The sequence below is a fragment of the Pongo abelii genome, chromosome 21 (genome assembly GCF_028885655.2).
Source record: "Pongo abelii isolate AG06213 chromosome 21, NHGRI_mPonAbe1-v2.0_pri, whole genome shotgun sequence".
Classification (NCBI taxonomy): domain Eukaryota; kingdom Metazoa; phylum Chordata; class Mammalia; order Primates; family Hominidae; genus Pongo; species Pongo abelii.
The window spans coordinates 47,116,705-47,140,972 of record NC_072006.2 but is presented as its reverse complement, the minus strand read 5'-3'; the positions used below and the strand labels follow the sequence as shown (position 1 = coordinate 47,140,972).

The window sequence follows — 24,268 nt, the reverse complement described above, 5'->3', positions numbered from 1 at the left end:
GCTCAACAAATCTTTTAGTTCCTCTACAAAACTTAATTCTGCTGAAGAATACACAGGATCATATCTAAGAAATGCAGAGGAAGACACATTTATATTTTTATTGAATTCTATTCCTCTCTCATTTTCAAAAGAAGAGCTCATGTTTTTTAAAAAAATTCTGATTGACACTATAAACTTTATTTATGCTTTAATGTATCCTGAAGTATGTATCCTGCACTATTTTTACTTCCCTTACAGATGCTGATATGCTATACATTACCAAACCCAAATGGATTTTCAAAATCCAATTTCCTTGCTACAGTTTTCCATTTCTCTGTTGACTTTTTATGTCTGATTCACATCAGAGCATCTGGGGCCATTGCCACATTTTGACCTCAGCCTGCCCAGGGAAATAGCTCCTCTGGGCAGGTGCTGGGTCCTTGGCCAGTGGCTGCACTTCCCTGTCCTCCCCCAATTATGTGGATCTTCACCAAACCTCAGCTGAGCCCAGCTCCTGGGGTAGGTGTAGATTTTTTGGGTTTCCTTCCTCCCAAAAATGATTGTGGTGAGGTTGAGATCACTTAAATGATGTCACCTGCTCTTCAAACCTGAATGAGGTTAGCATCCAAATGAGTGTCTTTGGGGACTGTATTAGTCTGTTTTCACACTGCTGATAAAGACATAGCCAAGACTGGGTAATTTAATAAAGAAACAGGTTTAGTGGACTCACAGTTCCACGTGGCTGGGGAGGCAGCACAATCATGGTGGAAGGTGAAAGGCACATCTTACATGGTGGCAGACAAGAAAGAATGAGAGCCAAGCGAAAGGTGGAACCCCTTATAAAATCATCAGATCTTGCGAGACTTATTCACTACCAGGAGAACAGTATGGGGGAAACCGCCCCTATGATTCAATTATCTCCCACCAGGTCCCTCCCACAACACGTGGGAATTATGGGAGCTACAATTCAGAATGAGATTTGAGTGGGGACACAGCCAAACTATCAGGGACTCTCTGGAACCATAAATCTCCCCTAAGTAGTCTGCCATAAACACCTGCAGCAACGTCTGGGGCCTGTTTTGGGTGTGTCAGATGTTATGGCCACTAGGAATTGTGCCAAGACAGATAGATGTTATTGGGTTTAAATGTTTTCTGTTCTCAGTCCAGGGGAAGCTTGGCTTTAATTTCTCCTCTTCCTCTTGGTAGCTGTCAGTGGCATGGCACCCTAGCCAGTACTTGTGCTGACTGCATGGGTCTGTATCTCTGTGGTTCCTGAGAGTTCCAGTTCTTTCTGAATCTCTGGATTTCTTAAATGTTACAAGTGGAAGGTTCATTGCAGTCATCTTGTTCAGCCCCTTGCCTTGCACAGCAGAAAATGAAAGCTCAGAAACAGAGAAGGGATGTGAGCCCAACAGGTTGTACCCAGATGTCAGTGTCAGTTGCTATTGGATTATGTAGTCTTGAGTTCATAGCCACTCTGTTTCTCAATGTGGGAGACAGAAAACTCATAAAGGTTGCCTAAAAATACATATTAAGTATATTTTCTCCCCTGAATAGTTCTTAAAACTTACCTTTGAGTCAAGTCAGACCAATAGGGAGTGGGTATCCAGACTGCATTGCGTTGGGCCCCAATGAGTTTTTACTGAATTGTGTGTTTAGGTGATGCTATCAATTTATATTGAGAATGATGATGAGAAACGGTCTCATGAAACTGGCCATTCACCCCTTTATGCGGATGTTGTTTCATTATGGGATCTGGGGTTTCTGTTATGAGTATTCCTGCAGAGAAGTTCTTGTCTGATCAAAGCACCTGAAATGGTTGTCATTTCCCTGAGCAATTTGGCTTTTATTATAAAAACACAGAGTGTCCAGTACCTTACCAGGTTTTGCTTTTTTTCTGTTGGGTGTCAGAAGCTCAGAGCTATATATGTAACGCCCTTTTAGTAGAGGAACACGTGGAAAATCGCAGCATAGATTTGTGGCTCCCTCCTTCTGTCCTGCTTTTCTTTCTTTTCCTGTCCTCAATTTGATTTTTGTCATCATGCAGTATTTCCTGCTTCTATGTTTAACCTGCTGCTTTGGTTGGACCAGTGACCAGTTAGGCAGCATTCCTTGAAATTCCCTGCTTTGCTGGGAGCCCAAGGGCTCCATGGAAAAATCATGAACTGTGTGTATTGCTGGGATTCAGACATGTATAAGTGATAAAAGTGCAGAACAAGAGCCTGTTTCTAGAAACTCTTCTGTGGGAGGGACATTAAGGTCCCCAAAGTGACCTTAAGGTCCCCATTTTCTGTCCTGAATGCATATGTCATCCCGTAAGTGATGACAAATTCTGGCAGAGTGGAATAGAATTGACAGTGGGGCCTGAATATTCTGAAGAAATAGTGGCTCAAGACAGAGTGCAAAGCTGCTTTTAAATTCACTCTAAGTGAGCTCTTCTGCAGAGGCAAAGAGAGGACTGTGGTTTGAAAATAAAAATTGGGTCACTGGGGTCCAAGGCCTGCTGCTGTGGAACCCTAGTTTCAAAGAGCAGACTGTAAGAAGGGAAAAGCATTTGCTTACCTGCTGCAGATTGAAGTGACCAACAGAGCTCAGCAGAGGGGAGAAGCAAGGTGGTTCAGTGAGTGCCTGTGAAGAGGAGGTACATCCCTAGTCCTTAGAGGGCCAGGACCTGTCAGCAGTCAGCTCAGTATCAGCTGAGCAGTCTACCTACAGTTAAGCAGAGGCAGGGAGGTGAGGTGTGGGCAATGGATCCAACGGACTAGGGGCAATTATTAATGTGACCTTGCCTGCGATCTGTAACCTGGGATGCCTAGAGGTATAGCTGTGAGCCTTCTTAAATCTTATCTAGAAGAAGGAAGAGAATTTGGTTAATTAAACCATCAACTAAAATAATAACTTGTTTTTTTTTTTTAGCATCAACACATACATAAGAAAGCATATTTTCCATTGCATCTTCAGTGTATATTTGCATGCTTACCTTTCACTCTATTCTGCAAACTTTGTGAGGGTAAGGATCATATCTATCAATTCCGTGCCATGTCCAGAGCCCATTAAAAAAACTTGTTGAATGTTTCTAGAATAAGTAAAGGAGTGGATTTGAATGGAGAGGCCCAACCACCTTGGAAGTTCTTTATCTGCCTGGCCTCTCTCATTACTTTATAAGTGAAAGAACTTGTTCTTGGTTTGGGGGAATAATTCTTTCTCTGGCCTGTTGGGATGGGCATGGGCTCTACAGCTGTGTTGCCATGGATTTAATATTGGCTCCAACACTTTCCTTCCATGTTGCCTGAGCAGGTTATTTATCCCCTCAGTGCATGAATTCCCTTAGATTTAAAGTTGAGATACAATGTACCTCATGTGGTTTGTGAGGATTACGTGAAAGCTAATGAGATAGTATATGTAATCAGTGTCGAATATATTGCCTGACAGAGAGCAAATGCTTGGGAGAATATGCTTCTTCTTTCTTTCTTTAGATCACTGTGTTGAAGTATGACACACTTCATATATTAGTCAGGTTGTACAAAGCTCTACGGTGCTAACAGTTAAACCCTAAGATCTCAGTGGCATATGAGAAGAAAAGTTTACATTTTGCTCCTGAAAAGTTGAATGCTGATATTCCTGGTCAGGCGACTCTCTGGGTGGCTTTCCTCGAACAGAGTGAAGATACTCAATGGGGTGCTGTCTTAATCCATTTCAGCTGCTATAACAAAATGCCTTAAACTGGGTTATTTAAAAAATAGAAATTGCTCATAGTTCTGAGGGCTGGCAAGTTCAAGATCAAGGTGATAGCAGATTTGGTACTTGGTAAAGGTCCATTCCTTATAGATGGCACCTTCTATGAGTCCTCACATGGCAGAAGGGGTGAACGATCTGCCTAGGGCATCTTTTATAAGGGCGTGATCTCATTTCTGAGAACAGAGCCCTCACAATCCTTTGGAAGCATCTCCCAAAGGCTCCACCTAATACTATTACATTGGGGATTAGGCTTCAACCTATCAATTTAAGGGGAGCACGCACATTTGGACCATAGTAGTTGCTGAAGGCCAGCTCTTCTGGGTGTCCATATCCAACAAGAAAGGGAAGTGGAGAAAGCTTTTCTATCACAGGTTTTCTTCCATGGTGTTTGGACTGTATTCTATATCAAATCTGTCAACAGGATGTCCACCACCACTATCCAGAGGAAATCTCAGGTCTGGGGTGCAGAGAAAGAATTTGGTTCTTTGCAGCTGATGGAGACAATAGTGTGATGTTAATGAGCACATGGGCCAGGCTAGTGTGGGATGAATTGAATAAAGCCATATTTGGTTATTTTCTTAGTCAATTTAGGCTGTCATAACAAAATACCATGACTGAGTGGCTTATAAACAACAGAAATTGATTTCTCACAGTCCTGGGGACTAGGAAGTGTAAGATCGAGACATTGGCAGATTGAGCATCTGGTGAGGGCCCAGCTCCTGCTTCTTTGATGGCACCTTCTCCTTGTGTCCTCACATGGTGGAAGGGGCGAGATAGCTCTCTGGGGTCTCTTTATAAGGGCACTAGTCCCAATCATGTGGAGTCTGCCCTTATGTCCTAATCACCTCCCAAAGGCCATGTGTCCTAATACTATCACTTTGGGGGTTGAAACTTCAGCATGAATTTTGCAGGCATTCATTTAATCTATAGCAGACAGTGTTTCTCTGTGGGGTGGGAAACCTATGAGCGTTTAAAGGAGGAGGATGGTGATGTGATGCACCCTCTGAACATTAAGGAGACAAGAAGGGGACATTGGAAAAGATGGACTGGAGTGTGAAACAGGTCTGGGAGACCAGCCAGGAGGCTGCTGTAGAACTCAGTCCCAGTTCTGCCTCCCTGCATTTGTGTACCCTGCGGGCTCAACTCAGAATGCCATTCCTCCTGCCCTCCGCCCATGGAGATGCTCCCATCCTTCAAAGCCCTGTTCACTTCTCCTCCACTTCTGCTTTCTCCTCCAGAATATAATGGGCTCCTATTTCTCTGGAAAGACCAGTGTTTCCTAGTTGGAGCCTCCACTGTACACCCCACACCTCTCTCAACGTCACCTTGATGGGACTTACAGCCCAGAGCATATGCTCAGTGAATCCTTGTCAACAGCAAATGAATATAACTTATTGTCAAATGGTGGATGGCTTGACCTTTAAAGTTAAAGGGAGAAGCTTTAAACATGATCAACATTGACTTTATTATCTTCCAGGTGCATGATTGTCTACTTTCTTACAAATTCAATTCTCACTCCATGAAATATGATTTTTCAGACTGCTTTTTACAGAGAAACAGGTGGGCATTGAGAAAGTATTATGTGGCAGTTACTTTTCACATGTTATTCCATTTAATCCTCATGGTATTTTTGTAAGGTTGGACATTTCCCTCCGTATCATAGGTGAGGAAACGGAGACGCTCAGGTATGAAGCATCTGGCCTGAGCTCACACAGCCTTGTGGAAGGTGATGGCTGTCTGGTTTTGCCAGACTCGGAAGTGAGTGCTCCTTCCGCTGCCTCACAGCATCTCTCCGTGCTGCACAAAGCAATTACAGAGGCATGCCCCGGCATTCATTTTTCCTACTTAGAATCTGAGACGCTGCTGTTTACTTTCTCAGGAAGGAAGATTAAAATCAATGTAACTAGCCTTATTAACTTTTTTAAATACGGGGGCCTGCAGATGCCAGTGCCTTTCCTGAGAGCACCAAAGCAAATATAAAAATCCAATTTGCTCGTCTTTTTTCTATATATATATATAAAGAAAATCTTCTCCAGAGTTTAAAATTCAAAGCTGTAAATGAAGAGCCGACGAGACAGAGGTAATGAACCAAGCCTCAGACACAGGAATGTATTTACCCATATCTCTTTTGTCTGCAGGTGGCTGTTCCTTTGATGAGCACTACAGCAACTGTGGTTATAGTGTGGCTCTAGGGACCAATGGGTTCACCTGGGAGCAGATTAACACATGGGAGAAACCAATGCTGGACCAGGCGGTGCCCACAGGTATGTGATCCATCGTGTTTGGGGCTGTAATGGGGATGGCTAGTTTTTACCATGAATCATGGGGAGAAGAACTTACTTACACATTGAGCTCTCTGAGATGTGAATCGATAGCTCTGTAGGTAGTGAGTTCCCTACACTCAGAGGTGGTCAAACCAAGGCTGAATGAATTCTTCAGGATTTGATACTAGTGACATGTCACCTGGATTCAGCATTTCTTTTAGCTTCGAGATTCTAAGCTTTAGCTACAAGTAGGTATCACTGGGTTTTGCTTGGGAGCCTGATGATAGTGGTGTGTCAGGGAAAGAAAGAGCTTCTGAAGAATTTAAGGTCACTCCTTTTCTTCCAGGCCACATGGACGTAGGTTGTATATATTTAGGGAAACTTCAACAGTCAGACTATTATAAGGTTATATTAATTATATTATTATATTATTTTTATATATTATTATTATGTGTTATTTACATATATTTTATATATTTAGGGAGACGTCTACAGTCAGATTATTATAAGGTTATATATTATATTATACATTATATACGTTACATAGTATATATATTATATAATTTATATATATATTTAGGGATACTTCCACAGATTTTTATAAGGTTTTATTATTATATAACATATCATTATTATATATTATTATGTTATTATTATATATTGTATCGTAAGTTTAATATCCTGACATTCTAAATACCAATCTTTTATCCTTAACCAGCGGTGCTGAAGGCCTAGTGTGATTTCTTGATGAATACCTGCATGGGGCAGGCCTGTGAGGTACACCTGATATGTTTCAGGGGAAGTACCTGAAGGAGGTCTACTCAGAGAGAACACTTAGACTCTAAATGTGGGGTATGCCTGCGTAAGGTGCGTCTTGAAGAGGCTTACCTGGTGATAGAAGCCAGGAAGAGTTGCGACTCTGAGAAAGTGAAGCTCACTTTTCTGAATAATCACATATCCTGCCACAGTTGTAAAGACAATTGCTTGTTGGAGAAGGGAGGCCATTTTCTACAGTTTCTCCTTGACCATAGGCTCCCTCGCTTTAACCCACACCTGTCTTGGTTTTCACCAATCCCCCAGGTGTTCTTTCTCAGTCTCCCGTGTCAGCGCGCTCTGGCCATGGAGTATTAAGAGTTCTTCAGGCTTACTGGGTGTTCTTTCTGTGGCTGGCCTCAACCACTCCCATGGCCTCAGATACTGCCTCTGTGCTGGTGATTCTGACATTTATGCCTCCAGCCTAGATGTCTCAGGAATTTTACACCTACACAACCCACTGCCCAGCTGCCGTGTCATCTTGGCTACCTCTGGAGAACGGGGTTTTCCAGGATGCTACTAAACTGGGAGCAAAGAAGATGCTCAGAGATGCCCAGGTGAGGGTGAGGGTGTGGCCTCATTCACTTTGAGTCTGGCTCCAAAGCAGGAGGCACTGGATGGTTATGGATAGCTCCTATTAAAGGCATTAATTGTATAAATTTCTCACAAGTGTTGATACAAGCCTTAGGTGTAATAAAGTTGGGCTGTGGTACAAAATTGAGCATTCCAGATCTGGTGGGACCTTACTTTGAATGAGCGAAGTCATCAACAGGTGTGCATCCCCATTAGTAAGGCAGTGTGGAACAACCTCTGTCTGTTGCCCAATCATGCTGACTTTAAAAAGTACTGCCTGGTTTACATGATAAATCACCCATCCCATTAGGGACCCCAAGAATCCAAGACACCTCTGCTTAAACATAGCACATCTGCTCTACTCTTCATGGCCCTCCTTGATAGTGGCCCAATAAATCTGGATCTTATAGTGTGTATACGTGTGTGTATGCGCCTGTGTGTGTGTATGGGGGTGTGTGGGTGTGGTGTGTGTGCATGCCTGTGTACTGGTATATGTGCGTGTGTGTGTGTGTGTGTATGGGGGTGTATTGGTGTATGTGTGTATGCATGTCTATGGGTGTGTGTGTGTATGTGTATGGGGGTGTATGTGTGTGTGCATATGGGGGTGTAAGGGGGTGTGTGTGTATGGGTGTGCATTTATGGAGGGTGTGTGTGCATGTGTATGGGTGTGTGTGAGAGTGTATGGGGGTGTATGGGTGTGTGTGTATGGGGGTGTATGGGTGCGTTGTGTGTGCATGCCTGTGTATTAGGGGGGTGTGTGTGTGTATGGGGATGTGTTGGTGTATGTGTGTATGCATGCCTATGGGTATGTGTGTATGTGGGGTGTGTGTGCATATGGGGGTGTAAGGGGTGTGTGTATGGGGGTGTGTGCATGTGTATGGGGGTGTGGGTGTGCATGTGTGTGTGTATGGGAGTGTATAGGGGTGTGTGTATGGGGGTGTATGTGTGTATGGAGGGTGTGTATGCATGTATATGGGAGCATGTGAGTGTGTGTGTATGCATGTGTATGGGGGTCTGTGTGTATGGAGGTGTATGTGTGTGGGGGGGTGTATGGGGGGTGTATGGGAGGTGTGTGTGTGTGTGTGTTTGTATGGGTGTGTGTATACGGCGGTGTGTGCATATGCATGTGTATGGGTGTGTGTGAGTTCACATATGCTCTTTCTGCTCATCTTTAGTCCACTTAAAGCCCTGTAGCATGTTGTAGGCTCTCCAAGCTCAACATCTCCAAAACTGAACTCTTGATTTACGCATTTCCCCTTCCCTGTCTACTCACTTTCCACTGTTCCTCGTCTCCAGAAAGCTCACTTCACCCTACTGGTACTGATTCAGAAACCGGGGGGCCATGTTTCTCTTTTTTCTCTCTCACCCACTTTCCCAGTCAATCACTTTATTCTGCCATTTTACTTCCTAAGTATATCTTGGGTCTGCCCAAGCCTCTCCATCTCTGCCACCACTGTCCTGGTGAACACAACCATTGTCTGTTTCCTGGGTAAGTGGAAAACTTTCTAACTGGCTCCTTGACTTAACTCTTTTGACTTTAATCCATTCTCCAAACAGATGTCAAAGAGATTATTCTAGAATATAAGCATGTTCCTGTTACTTCTTTTCTTCCTTGTCTCCACCCAGCTTCTGTCTTAAGCCTTTCTGAGGCTTCTCATTGCCCCAGGAAAGACCAAAGCCCTGTTGTGGCCTCCAAAGCTCTGAGGGCTGATCCTCCCTAAACCTCCAAATCATTATCATGCTCCACATCCCACTGTGCTCACTTTACACTGGCTTCTGCCGATTGCCAGAATGTTCTGACTCTCTCCTGCCTCGGGAACTCACATGAGGTTGGCATCCTCCATGGAGCCTTTCCCCTATCCACTGTCTTGTGCGTCCTCTTCATATCTCAGTCTGGGTCAGCTCTCTTTGTAATGGTTCCCATTGCACCTTGCACTTGTCCTTAGTAACACGAATCACAGCAGGTGTTATTCATCCAGTGCGTGTTTTACTCCCAGATGAGAAGTTCCATGTGAATGGGGACCATGAGAATCTTGTTCACAACTTTATCTTCAGTGCCTAATGCAGTACATCAGACATCCTATGTACTAAATTAGCACTTTGTTGGATGGATGTGTGGATGGGCAAATAGTCTTTATTAGGTGTTTTTATTAATACAGGAATGAATGAAAAAAACATTATTAAGACCTTTGGGTGCTTTACTAACTGATCACGTATTTTCCTCTTTGCTACTATCCTTCCCATTTTACGGATCAGAAAACCAAGTTCTAAGAAGCTGAGTAAAAGTGTGTCTTTTTACTCATGCTACTCTCTCTACCCAAAGACATGGCTTTTGCTTCTAATATTAATTTTCTCAGCCCCTCATTACAGCAGGGTGTCATTTCATAAATATTGGATCATGCTAATACAATCTTCTGGGCTTTTCTAAATAGAGGCATTTGATAATGATCACTGAAATTATTCTGTCATGATGCGCCTGTGGATTTCAGCGGCTCTGTGTGCCACTTAGGCAGAGAGGCATGAAAGCGAATTTGGATTAGGCGAAACTATTTGTTCTTCTTATGGGCAAAGGCTGAAATCTTGCTTTCTTTTTGTAAAGCCAGCAGTTCTCCTCATCTTGGAAGTCAAGTTTGAGTCTATTTATTCAGATGTTCCACAGCTTTTTGCCCATCCCCTTTGTGTGGTGAGCTCCATGCTATACTTGGTCTGGGTAACTCAGTCCATGTCATTTTGGGACTTAATCCTGCTGATGGCCTCCCCTGGCACATAGGATGAAATCTGAAATCCTTGTCATGGCCTGTAAGATCCTGCGTGATACAGTGTCTTCTTTGGGCCCCTTTTCTTCTCCTCTCTCATACCTGGTGTGTTTTAGTTCCTCAGATGTGTCAGATTCTTTCTTGGCACGGGTCCTTTGCACATACTGTTCCTTGTTCCTTCTCACCAGAATTTGTTTTCTCAATTCTTCACTTTGTTGATTTCTCTTTTGTTCTTTGGTTCTCTCTTTCTCTATTTTTTTTTTTTTTTTTTGAGACAGAGTGTCGCTCTGTTGCCCAGGCTGGAGTGCTGTGGCGTTATCTCAGCTCACTGCAGCCTCTACCTCCCAGGTTCAAGTGATTCTCATGCCTCAGACTCCCAAGTAGCTGAGACTACAGGCGCACATCACCATGCCTGGCTAATTTTTGTATTTTTAGTAGAGATGGAGTTTTGCCATGTTGACCAGGCTGGTCTCGAGCTCCTGACCTCAGGTGATCCTCCTGCCTCGCCCTCCCAAAGTGCTGGGATTACAGGCATGAGCCACTGCATCTGGCGCTTTGCTGATTTCTTCATGTCTCAGCTCACAGGACTCCTCAAGGCAATCTTCCCTTATCCGTCTGTCTAAAGATGGACTTCCTCCTTATTCTCACTCATAACATCCTTTTCTTTGCTTTCAAAATCCTTATCATAGACATGTTTGCAAGTCAGTGTATTCCAATCTTACACAACAGCTGAGTGACCCCAGGGTCTCAATTCCCAGTTTCCACATCTTTATCTTGGGGACTAATGTGAGAGTTAAATGGAGGATGTCTGCATGAGTGTGAACTGTCTGCCTGGACTAGGGGATAGTCAATGTTGGTTTTTCTAAATGTTTTATGGTTCTTGCAATCTCTGGGGCTGGAAGTCCAAGTCCACCTGAGACCTTGCCCCCACTCGTAGCTCACTGATGCTGCTTTACAAAGGCGAGCTGCTCAGCAGGTGTTCTGTTCTGGGTCCTGACAGGCCAGAGAGGCTTTTCAAGTCCAGGATGCATTGCTGCATCGAGGGCTTAGACATTTCCTCCAGCCCAGCTCTGTGAATTGAATGTTACACACAACCACTGTTATTTGCCATTGAAAGTAATGGCGAAAACCGCAACTGCTTTTGCATCAACCTAAATATATACTTTTCCTTATCTCTCTCCATGGGAGAAGCTCTTGCACTAGCATTCCAGGCTTCAGACCTGGTTTTGCCACCTTATCTCTACTGAGGCTGTCACAGAGGAGCAGGGGTTAGTACACTCACTCACAGACCCTCTCTCTAGCTGTCTATCCTGCCTATGGGACTAACTGCAGCTACCACCAGTTCCTAGCCCTGCCTTCCCCATCTTTGGCATGGGTTTCCACAAGTCATCTCTGAGGTACAGCCCTGAATTACAGCCCAGGGCCCAGCAGGAGAGGATCCTGGGGGCTGAAGGAAGATGTGAGTGCTGGAGGTATCCTTCGGAAAGGGCTGAAGCCAGAGGTAGTGGGGCTTGGGTGGCTTGCTTCTATATCCTTTGAATACTTGTAGGACATTCTTTTAAGCATGAGGTATGGATTAGGGTTGAATCTCAGGTTGTAAAATCAGGTACATAAGAAATACTCACTTATTTCTCTTCTTTACATAAACCTGAATCTGACCCTCAGTCCCCAGGGAGCTGAGACTACATTTTAGGCACTATTGGAGCTCCCTCTTCCCTAGGGTTCTATGAGTTTCCTGGGGTTTAAGCAGACTGTTGTGATTTTCTCTGGGAAGCCCACTGCTGCATTCCCTTTAGGTCTAGTGATTCTGCTGCTGCTTTCTCAGGCTAGCAGCCATTGTCACAGCCCAGCCAGCCCAGGTGTACCACCCACCAACCCCCCCAGGCCTGCCCCTCCTCAGGTACTGCCACGGAGCAGTGTGGCACCAGCAGATCCATACCTCCCACCTTCGTAAAATGGGAGAACCTCTCTCCTCACCATCTTAGCCTTCAAAAGCACACCCTTCTTGGCCCAGTCCTTCCAGACCCCAGCATTCTCTCTTAAGTAAGTTTAGAGTTAGAAAAAACAAAGGAGGAAGGAAGGAAGCCTTGATTTCAAGCAGCTTCTTCTATTTTTCCTACACACATTTCTAGAGCAGAAAAATAGAAAAAGCTTAGTGAGTTTCCAGATTGGAAGGAGGAGGAGTTGGGAGAACACACACACAGGTGACACACATGCACACGCGCGCGCGCACACACACACACACATTTCACCCAACTAGCATGTCATGGAAGCAGCACCGTCTCCAGAGTGGTCCTGGCCTGTTCCTTCACACCATGGGGCCTTTGCCTGTGGGTTCCTGCCTTGCTCTAACTGCTCATGTTTCTAAAGGGAGGGTTGAGGTCTGTTTGGGTTGAATGGTGTCTTCTAAAAAGATAAGTTGAAGTCCTAACCCCTGATATCTGTAAATGTCACACTTAATTGAAAATAAGTATTTATAGAAATGATCAAATTAGGATGAGGTCATGCTGGTCATATTGGGTTCTAACCCAATACGACTGGTGGAGGCAAAGATACATACACACATAGGGACGGAGGCCACATGCAGGTGGCAGTGGAGATTGGGGCAATGCAGCCATAAGGCAAGGATTGCTGAGGATTGTCAACAGACACCAGAAGTCAGGCAAGGCAAGGACAGGTTCTTCTCTAGAGCCTTTGGAGACAACGTGGCCCTGCCAATACCCTGACTTTGGACTTCTAGCTTCCAGAACTGTGAGACAGTAGGTTTCTGTAGTCTTAAGCCACCCAGCTCATGGTAATTTTTAATAGCAGTTCTAGGAAACTAAAACCAGGTCAGTTACACATCAGTACCCTGACCCCGTCACCTACCCAGGTCACATTTTCCACACAAGCACTGTAAGTATTGGAAGCTTGGCTTTCTTCTGTTTTTTTGTTTTGTTTTGTTTTGTTTTGTTTTGTTTTGTTTTTTTGAGACAGAGATTGCTCGGTCGCCTGGGCTGTAGTGCTGTGGCATGATCTTGGCTCACTGCAAGCTCCGCCTCCCAGGTTCACGCCATTCTTCTGCCTCAGCCTCTCAAGTAGCTGGGACTATAGGCATCCGCCACCACGCCCAGCTAATTTTTTGTATTTTTAGTAGAGACGGGGTTTCACCGTGTTAGCCAGGATGGTCTCTATCTCCTGACCTCATGATCCACCCGCCTCAGCCTCCCATAGTGCTGGGATTACAGGCTTGATCCACCATGCCCGGCCAGCTTTGCTTTCTTCTCAGGGAGCTGGCATTTACTACTTGTCCACTATAACTAAGAAGTGGGTTAGGCATCATCCTGTACAACAAGTCATCTAATGTCCCACCATCCCATGAGTTCGAGATATTGTCGCTTGTTTTTGAGAAAACAGAGTCCCAGAGAAGTGAAGCAACTGGTCCAAGGTCATGTGAGTTTTATGTGGCTGAGGAGTCAGGCTTGATGTCCAGGCTAGAGAAATATATATTGCAGACATGGTACTATTGTCAACTAAGCATCTTTAAAAATTGTTTCTACTTGCAGTCATGATTTATGATGGCAAAAATAATGTGTATTCATTGTCAAGAAAATGCACAATAGAGATAGCTATAAAGAATGAAATGAAAGTCATATGTTCACACAAACTTGCGGAAATATCTGTTTTGCTATTTAATGCTTTTTTCTTTAGCATTTTCCCATGTCATTAAATGTTCCATAAAACCATGTTTTCTAAAGGTTTCATAGTTACCCATTGCAATGACTGTTCCACGATTTATTTCATCACCCCATATTGTTGCATATTTAAGTCCTTTCCAGTTACTCCTGAATCACGTTGCGGTGAGTATTCCTGTACATACATCTCTGTGCTCATCTCCAATAGAAGTTATTGAATTTGTTTTCATATGTATATATTTCTGTATTCCCTTATGTACCCAAAACAGAATGGTTGTGTATTATCTTTGACATCTGGAAGGAATATCATCCACATGGCAAACATGTAGTCCTGGACATTTGCCCATGACTTGATGGTTGGGAAAATGCTTTGCAAATTCTGAAGCACTAAACACAAGCCAGGCACTGTGATGGTCCTCTGATTGCACCTTGTTCTAGCTCTTAGCTTAGGTACTCCCTGGGCTTTAGCAAGAATAGTGTTGGAAATAATGTCAAATAGAATGGTCCAAGCACTGGTCAATCCAGGTGGACGCTAGCTATAAAAAGCTGTGTGGGCTCCCTCATGTTTATTGGATGAACTGCAAGCCTGTTCACGGGCCATAAACAGAGCTAGCTTCAGTTCTTGTAGGCAGGGACAACATTGTATTTATATTTGTAACCGTAGTGCTGGGGCTTAGTAGGTAGCGGCAAATGTTTGTTAGATGAATTGCTCTTATTAATAATTGAAGTTTCTCATGATGCGACCCCAGCATGTATCTCGAGCCTCAGTGCCCCCTCCTGCCCTTTTCTCTTTCATTTCCTCTTCTGTGTAATCACATGATTACACATGAATCACATGATTACAAAATAGCCTTTGTGTTATTGTTTTGGGAGTCCAGTCTCCAACCCTGTTTCCTGATTTGGGGTATCTCTCATTTTGTTGAGTCTCAGTGGATTGTGTAGCTCGCTGAGAGGTTAAGGTGCCAGCTGCTCATCATTTCCTGGCAGCCTGGGTGTGGCTGGATAGGTAACCTGGATGCAGCAGGTGGGCCTTGCTGTCCAGGACTTTTCATCTAGGAAGGATGGGCCAGCAGCCAGAGGCTGGAGAATTGGGGTATGCAGTAGTAGGGGTGGTGTCTGGCCATGGTGTTTGTGCTATGAGGTTGCTGGACTTCTTGCTTGTTGATCTCCCAGAACTCCCTTTTTTTCTGCTTATTTTTCAGGCCTGATCCTTCAGCTTTCTGTTCATTATGAGCTTCTTAATATTCTTCCAGAAACTTCATATTTTTTAAAAGATAGTCATAGTTGATATCTCTTGTTTCATCCACAAACCCTACAGGTCACACCGTCATGCCTTTGTACTTGCTGATCCCTAAGGCTAGAGCACAGCTCCACTTTTCCTTCCTCCTAAATCAAACCCCGGCACAAATGTCACCTCCTCCAGGAGGCCCTCCCTGACTCCCCTCACAGCATTTACCTCTCTACTATGCTTCTGTAGCTGAGTTTATCACATGTTGTCTCTGATTCCCTACTAGGCCTGTGAGTGGCTCCAGGGCATGGACTGCCTCTCATTGCTGAATTCCTTGTATCCCGCATGGGGCCTGGAATAAGGAAGGTGGTTATTTAACAATAACTGAGTTATCGTTAAAGTTATTCATGTTGGGAAGGTTGGGAGAAAGTGGTTTCAGGAGAACGCTCGGCTGCCACTTTCTTTGGCATTTTCATGGCACCTGGGGCATCTGTAGCTTTCATGTCTTGAGCCCAACTCTGAGCTTGATGAGGCTTTGGTCAGGATGGGCCACTTGGTCCTAGGGCCTGATTGGTCTGGGTTCTTCTGCTCTGAAGTTGGTCCCAGGATCCTTGGGGCAAATAAAGAGACACTGGGGATGACCCCTTCCTTTGCTCTGGGGCCTGGCACACTCTCAAGAATGTGTGGCACTGCTTGTGACACCTGTAAGAGGCTCCTCTTGGGAAGATGTGATCTATTCTCAGATTGACCTACTCTTCCTTTAATGTGAGGCTTACAATAAAATCATATGGAAGTATGGGCCTTTAAGTGTCCTTAATCACACCTGATATTATTATTGATTGGTTTAAAGTTGTAAGTTCTTATGTTCCCATTTAGCAATTGTTGAGTCAGTACATTTTTTTCTTTCCTCTTTAATGACAAAATATTATATATTTATTCTTAAAAAATGCTGAGTTTGAACATATAAGTTACCTCTCCCCACCCTGATTACAGTTAGCCTAAATATCACCATTAACATATTGATGTGTTTTGAGAGAGAAAGGGAGAGAGTGAAGGAGGATGGAGAGAGGGAAGGAGGAAGACAGAGAGTATCTGTATGTGGTAATAGTAATAGAGACGTGCTACTTATGTAGTGCTTAGTATGTGTCAGGTACTATCCTAAGTACTTTAAATATACTAACTTATTTAATCTTTGCAACAGTCCTCTGATGTAGATGCTGTTATCTGCATTTTACAGATCGGGAAACCTAGGCACAGAAAGCTTGAATGACTTGCCCAGGTCATCGTTAGCATATGGTGGAGACAGGACGTGCCCTTGGAAAGGGTCCAGGCTGTGCTCTGGACAGCTGCACTGTGGCCGCCTAGGAATGCATACAGTGAATAGAATCATAGCTCTCAAACCCTTCTGTCATCCATCTCTTTTTATGCCACTATATTCAGAGTTAATTTTCACCATCCAAGGCTACATGATATTCTCCTGGGTGAATGAACCATGGTTTATTCAGCTAAAACCTATGAGATGGAGGTGGGAGAAGAAAGAAATGCTAGAATGCCTCCTGTGTGCCCAAATAAAAGACAAGATCTTTGTCTCCAAACAGCTCTGAGAAAAGTTCTTACAAAACATCTGATATTATAAGATGGTTTTTCGTGTACTTGGAGCTACAAAATTAATTGAAGAAACTACATTAGCCTGCAATGACCCCAATCAGTGCTAGTTTGGGATGTTTACAGGGATCACAGAATTGATAGAAAAGGCAAGGAAATTGAATGCAGGTTTAGTAATTATTCCGGAGGATATGACCAAGTAATGACGAGTGTTGGTGATGGTAATGAACAAGTGTCCTAACAACGTCCTAACAATGGCTTTGAAAAGCAACATGATGTCCTTGTGGTGATCAGAATACACAGCTGCCAGATAAATGGGAAAACCTGTCTGTGCTAATATCCACATAGATGTTTGCCTTGACACTCAGTTTTCTGTGACATCATACCTAGATTCAAAAAGTATTACATTCCAAATGGTGTAATGGGAAGTGAAAGTGATGGAGACTGGCATCGTTCAACTTAAAAAGTGCTTCTTCTGATGACAAACACTGCTGCGTTTGACGAGTTAGAATAAAGGGGTTGTCTGGGAGGCAGAGGTTGCAGTGAGCTGAGACTGCGCCATTGCCCTCCAGCCTGAGCAACAAAAGGAAAACTTCATCTCAAAAAAGAAAGAAAGAAAGAATAAAGGGGTTCTAAAGTCTATGTGAATGGATAATAAACCACTATGTCTTTTAACCTAACATGTGTATACCACTTCCTGGACAGTGTTCTAAGGGCTTTACATGTTTTTACATTGTTTAATACTTCAACAACACTGTGAGCTGGATGTTATCACCCCTATTTTAAAGAGGAGGAAACTGAGGCCCAGCATGTCAACTCTCTCAAAAGTGAGTTACAGTAAATGGAGGAGCTGAGATTTGAATTCAGGCCATCTGGATCCAGAATCTGTGCCCTGAACCACTCTCTATTTTTCAATTAATATTTTATGAAATGGGATTTTAAAATGTATGTGTAATTAAATTGTATATTAGATACCATAAGTGGACTTTTGCCTAATTCAATCATATATACGCTTAAAATTGTATTTATTAAAGTTGCTCGAAAACTTTTTTGAGGGGAGGACGTCTTCTCACTGGAAGAATGGAAGAAATGCTTTACTTTTAGTGGAGGGTTGATCCTGTCGGTTTGTTGAATTGTCTAAGTCTGTCAGTGTCTCTGTAAATGCAGATACAGTGAACCTGCATGTTGTTCAGAGTAAATTCTTTGAAAAGGAAGCATCACAAAAACAGTCGTGTGTCGGAGATGCATTTAACAGGACCACAGAGATGACGTCCTTCAAGATTCCTCTGTTTCCTGCTGCTTCAACTTTAGCCACTCCCAGGGCATCCTGAGAGGAAGACGTTTCTGAGAATCATCCTGATCATGGTGATGCTGGCTGGATGCTGATGCTGAACGATGTCTTCGTGGACCATTCAACCGATTGGGCTGCTGCTGCAGGGGCTAGAGCTCCTCCAAGTGAACCTTTCATTTTTAAATGTGTGATCTGTCTTTTCATTAGTGAGGAAACAGGTTTTCATTATGCTTTGGATATTATAGTAATTTGAATTACAAATATGCATTCTGAGATATTTGGTAAGAAAAGGAAATAGTTTCGTATAAATATAGTCTTTTTTCCCCAATTTAGTAAAAATAAGATGGCTGCGATGTCTCTAAAAAATAAAGTCCAACAATCTGGAAAATCCAGTAATCCATTGAGGTCCCATTTGCCGTATCTAATCTGGCGGTCATTAGCCACACATGGCTACGGAGTACTGGAATTGTAGCTAGTCCTGTAAGTGTAAACTACACACCAGATTTCAAAAACTTAGTATGAAAAAATCATGTAAAAACATCTCATTAATAATGTTTATGTTGATTACATGTTGAAATGATTATATTTTAGATGTATTGGGTTAGATAAATTATTAAAATTAACCCATTTCTTTTTACCTTTTTAAATGTGCCTATTAGAAAATTTAGAATTGCATATGTGGCTCACATTATGTTTCTATTGGTCAATTCTCTCCTAGATTATCAGATTTTTATGACGTGTTTTGTATTCCCACCGACAGGGATGTCTCTCTTTGAGAATAGTAACAGCTAGCGTTTATAAAGCACTCATTCTGTGCCAGGTGCTTTAAAGCCTTGTTTCCTTTATGGTTCACAAAACCCTATGCAGTGTAGGTACCATGTGTTCCCACTTTATAGATGGAAAATTGAGGAATGAAGAGATTAAACAACTTGCCCTTCATCATAGAGGTTGGAAGTGCCGGGAAGGGGATTTGAACCAAAGCAGCTCAACTCAGTGGCACCCACTGATGACTCCCAGGCATCCACCTTTTAGCATACGGACACAACACTTCTGTGTCTGCCTTGCTTTGTTGACTTGAACCTCTGGACCTCAGTTTTCCTACCCAGGATTGGGTGGAAACATGTGATTTTAAATAAGTACAACATATTAACAACAGAGCTACCTCAGGCCCCTCTAGCTCTGTTCTTCCTGTGGTTATTATTGTGGTTCTGTGTGGGCTGCAGGCACATGGTGGAATTGGGTAGGCATTATCTCTACTGCCAGGCCTTTGGTTAGCATGGCCTTCTGCCTAGTGGCTAAGGAAGCATCCCTGGGAACTCATCCCAGATCTGTCACTAACCTCAGACTTTGAGCTGCCTTTCTCTGGGCTTCCTACACCCACTTCTGTGAAATGGATCTAAAAATAAGGAGTCCTGGATTCTGTCCTAGCTCTGCCATTAACTTGCTCTGTGACCTTGGGCCACACATCATCCCTCCCTGGACCTTATTGACCATTGTAATATCAGAAGTCAATTTCTTCTGACTCTAGCATTCTTTGACTTGTAATTTATGAATCAAGAAAAAGGCAATTTTAAACATAGGAATTTAGTGATACGTTTATGAAACAAAACATTGGTGAAGACTCCTGTGGTCCTAACCCCTCCATTCGTCTGTCTGTCAAGCAGGGCAACTGCTTCTGCTTCTTCACAGAGGAATTTGTCTTCATGAGTATATGGAGGTGGGGCACCTGACGTACAATCTGTCCCTGAGAGCCCAGACCTTCGCAGAAAGATAAATCTCCCAGTTGAGCTTAAGGCACGTACTCTGTTCTCATGCATCCTTGCAGAGCTGCAATGATCTATCACATGCCCCATTAATATCACAGGTACAACTCCAGAATTTATTTCCCCACAACTACTAATCAGTGAGACATTTGGTAATTGAGAGAAATTACCCTTTTCTAAAAAGACCTCCTATTTTCCCTCTTCATCTACCTAGTTTTGACACTGTGCTCTGTGCTGACACAATCATGCTTTATGTTTGGAAAGCAACAGATATTTGAGCAAACTGTTTTTAAAACTTTCCTCAAATCTGCCAATATCTTTTAAAATTGCTTCCTTTCCTAGGTGTTGTGTTTCCTTATTAAGAAACCCAAATTGCACTTTCTCAGGATTCAAAGCCTTGTCATCAATGAAACAACTTGTGAAAGCTATGAACAAGCAAGAATATGTTATGTCTTTTAAGAACTCTGAGAGTGTCTAAGGTTAAAATAAGACCTATAGCTTCCAAAAACCTTCTAAATCATAGCTGCAAACATATATAAGCATGACGTGTCCATCAGTTTGGATTCAGGTAGGAAAACAGAAACCATTCTAGGTATTTCAATCAGGAAGGGGTTTAATACAGGGTATTAGAGGTTTATAAAACCTTTGAAGCTCTCACATACATGGTCAAATAATCTTCACTAAGGGTGCCAAGACTACGCAATGGAGAGAGAATAATTTCTTCAACAAATGGCATTTAGTAAATTGAATATCCACAAGTAGCAGAAAGAAGTTGGAGCCTTATCTTACACCATACACAAAAATTAACTCAAAATGGATTAAAGACCTAAACATAAGAGTGAAAACTATAAAACCCCTAGAAGAAAATGTAGGTAGAAAGTTTTATGATGTTGGATTTGGCAGCGATTTCTTGGATATAATACCAAAAGTACAGGTGACAGGAGCAAATGTAGACAAATGAGACTATATCTAACTTAAAACTAATGTGTTTCAAAGGGAACAGAATTAAAAGACAACCTGTGGAATGGGAGAAAATATTTACAAACCTCTCATGTAGGGTTACTATCTGGAATACATAAAGAATGCCTACCACTCAACAACAACAAAACAAATAACCTGATTTTTTTTTTTTTAAAAAAAGGGCTGAAATAGACATTTCTCCAAAGAAGATAAACAAATGGTGAGAAACACGAAAATATGGCCAGGCATGGTGGTTCACCTGTAATCCCAGCATTTTGGGAGGCTGAGGTGGGCAGATCACCTGAGGTCAGGTGTTCAAGACCAACCTGGCCAACATGGTGAGACCCCCCCATCTCTACAAAAAATACAAAAATTAGCCAGGCGTGGTGGTGTGTGTCTGTAATCCCAGCTACTCATGAGGCTGAGGCAGGAGAATTACTTGAACCCAGGAGGCGGAGGTTGCAGTGAGCCAAGATTGTGCCACTGCACTCTAGCCTGGGTAACAGAGCAAGCCTCTATCTCAAAAAAAAAAAGAGAAAGGAAAGAAAATATGTTTAGCATCACTAATCATTAGAGAAATACAAATCAAAACCACAATGAGTTATCACCTTACACCCATTAGGCTGGCCACTATAAAAAGACAAACAAAAAGAAATAAATGTTGTCAAGGATCTAGAAAAATTGGAACCTTTGTACATTGTTTGTGAGAATGTAAAATGGTATAGTCTATATGGAAAACCAAAAATAAAAAATAGAACCACCATATGATCTAGCAATCCCAATTCTGGAAATAGAATCATGTATCATTTAATGATGGGAATACATTCTGAGAAATGAGTCATTATGCAATTTCATCATTGTGTGAACATCATAGACTGTATTTTTGTAAACCTAGAAGCTATAGCCAACTATCCACCTAGGACCACCTTCATATGTGCAATCCGTCATTGACAGAAACACCATTATGCTGCACATGATGGTATATCTAAAATAATTGAAAGCAGAATCTTGAAAATATATTTACACACTCGTTAATAGTAGCATTATTCACAGTAGCCAAGAGATGGAAGCAACCCAAATGTTCAACAGATGCATGCATAAAGAAAAAGTGGTATACACATGCAATGGAATATTACTCAGCCTTAACAAGGAAGGAAATCCTGGCACATGCTACAACATGGATGAACCTTGAAGACGTTATGTTCTGACAAATCAGTCATCAATAACATGTACTGTATGTTTGTACTTAGGTGATGTATGTAGAGCAGTCAAACTTATAGAAATAAAAAAACAGAATGATGGTTGCCAGGGGCTGGGGAGAGGAGGGAGATAGGGAATTGTTCAGTGGTGTCTTAGACCATTCATGCTACTATAAAAAGTACCACAAAATGGGTAATTTATGAATAATAGAAAGCTATTTCTCACAGTTCTGGAGGTTGACAAGTCCAAGATTAAGGCACCATTATGTTTGGTGTCTGATGAGGACCCCATTTCTACTTCAAAGATGGTGGCTTGAATGCTATGCTCTCACATGGAAGGACAAAAAGGGCCTACCTAGTTCCCTCCAGCTCTTTTATAATGTTGCTAATCCCATTCATGAGGGCTCTGACCTCATGACTTAATCATCTTCTAAAGGCCCCAACTCATAATACTATCACATTACAGTTTAAGTTCCAACATGTGAATTTTGCAGGGACACCTGCACTTAAGCCACAGCATTCTCCTCCAGATGCCCCAAAATCCATGTCCTTCTCATATACAAAATACATTCATTCCATCCCAGTAGCCCCAGAAGTCTTATTCCTGTATCAGCTTTAAAGTGTAAGTCCAAAGTGTCATCTAAATTAGATATGATTCATCTTGAGGCAAATTGCTCTCCAGCTGTGTGCCTGTGAAATCAACTTGTATACTTCCAAAATACAATGTTGGGACAAACACAGGATAGACATTCTTATTTGAAAAGAGATAAATAAGCAAGAAGAAAAGCGTAATAGGTCCCAAGTAAGTATAAAACACAAGAAGACAAACAGCATTAAATCTTGAGGCTTGAGAATGATCTTCTTTGACTCTATGTCCTGCCTTTTGGACACCGTGCAGCAAGGGTGGGCCAAAGCCCCAGGCAGCCCCATTCTTCATGGCTTTGCTGGGTGCACCCCACAAAGCAGCTCTCAGTGGTTGGGGCTGGGTCCCAGGCTTGTGTTGTGTGATGGTGGCTCTACAGGTCTGAGGTCTCAAGGGTTGCCCGTCTCCATGGCTCCATGAAACATTGCCCAAATAGGGGTTCTCTGCAGTGGCTCCATTCCCACGTCTCCACAGAATTGCACTAGTGAGGGTTCTCACAGCAGCCCCACCCACCCTGGCAGTTCTCTGCCTGGGCACTGAGGCTCTCCAGGGCATCTTTTGAAATCTGGGTGGAGGTAGCCATGCCCCCATGGCTTATGCACTCTGCACACCTGCAGGGTCAACACCATGTGGATGCCACTAAGGTTGACTGTTTATGCCCTCTGGAGGGGAAGCCTGGGCCACACTTGGGCCCACTTGAGTCACATCTGGGGCATCTAAGGAGCACTACACCAGAATTCAGTAAGCAGAGACTTGAGGTGGCACAGAGCAGTGAGTCCTGAAGTCTCTTGGGTGCCCAAGATCTCTTTTTTCATATAGTTTTGTCCCCCAGGCCTTGGCATTCTGGGCCTGTGATTGGAGTGACAACTTTAGAGATCTTTGAAATGCCTTGGGAGTCATTCTTCCATTGTCTTGATAAATAGCATCTGGCTTCCTTACATCCATACTAGTATCGTTATCAGGCATCTTAATATTTTTATCAAACATTGACTTGGCCACACTCTTGGTATTCTCTCCATAATACACCTTTATGACCTGGCCGGACTGAGAATTTTCAAAATCTTTAAGTTCTGCTTCCCTTTTACTTATAAATTCATCTTTAATTGATTTCTTATCTCACTTTTACTATAAGCAGTCAAGAGAAGCCATGTAGCACCCTCAACACTTTGCTTAGATACTTCTTTCACCAGATATCCTAGTTTATCACCTGCAAGTTCTGCCTTTCAGAAAGCATTGAGACATGGGCATGATTCAGTCAAGTTCTTGGCTATCAGTTTCCAATACCTTGTTTCTTGTTTCTGTCAGAGACCTCATCAGAATTGCCTTTACCATCCATATTTCTACCATCATTCTGTTTGTGACTATACTTAGATAATATCTAAGATTGAGCCTTTCTCTCCAGCTTTCTTCTTTTCAACCTTTGCCAGAAACCCCCTAAATACTCTGTTCACAATAATCTAGACTGTTTCCAGCATGAATCTCTAAAGTCTTCCAGCTTCTACTCATTACCCATTTCTAAAGCCACTTCCACATTTTATGTATTTGTTACAGCAACACTGTACTTCTTGGTATTAATTTCTGTCTTGTCCATTCATGTTGCTATAACAAAATGCCACAAAATGTGTGATATATAGGCTGGGCGTGGTGGCTCATGCCTGTAATCTCAGCACTTTGGGAGGCCAAGGTGGGTGGATCACCTTAGTTCAGGAGTTTGAGACCAGCCTGGTCAACATGGTGAAACCTCGTCTCTACTAAAAATACAAAAATTTGCCAGGTATGGTG

The 24,268-nt window shown here is 42.8% G+C and overlaps 1 protein-coding gene across 6 annotated transcripts in view; it reads left to right on the top strand.

The window, feature by feature from the left end:
• The window catches only part of PTPRT (protein tyrosine phosphatase receptor type T), a 1,130,568-nt gene that overhangs the window by 298,142 nt on the left and 808,158 nt on the right, over positions 1-24,268 (top strand). For all 6 annotated transcript variants that reach the window (XM_024238852.2, XM_063720525.1, XM_054542313.1 and 3 more), the window contains exon 2: positions 5,856-5,981. In XM_024238852.2, coding sequence (XP_024094620.2) covers positions 5,856-5,981 — 126 coding nt within the window. The remainder of the gene's footprint in view (positions 1-5,855; positions 5,982-24,268) is intronic.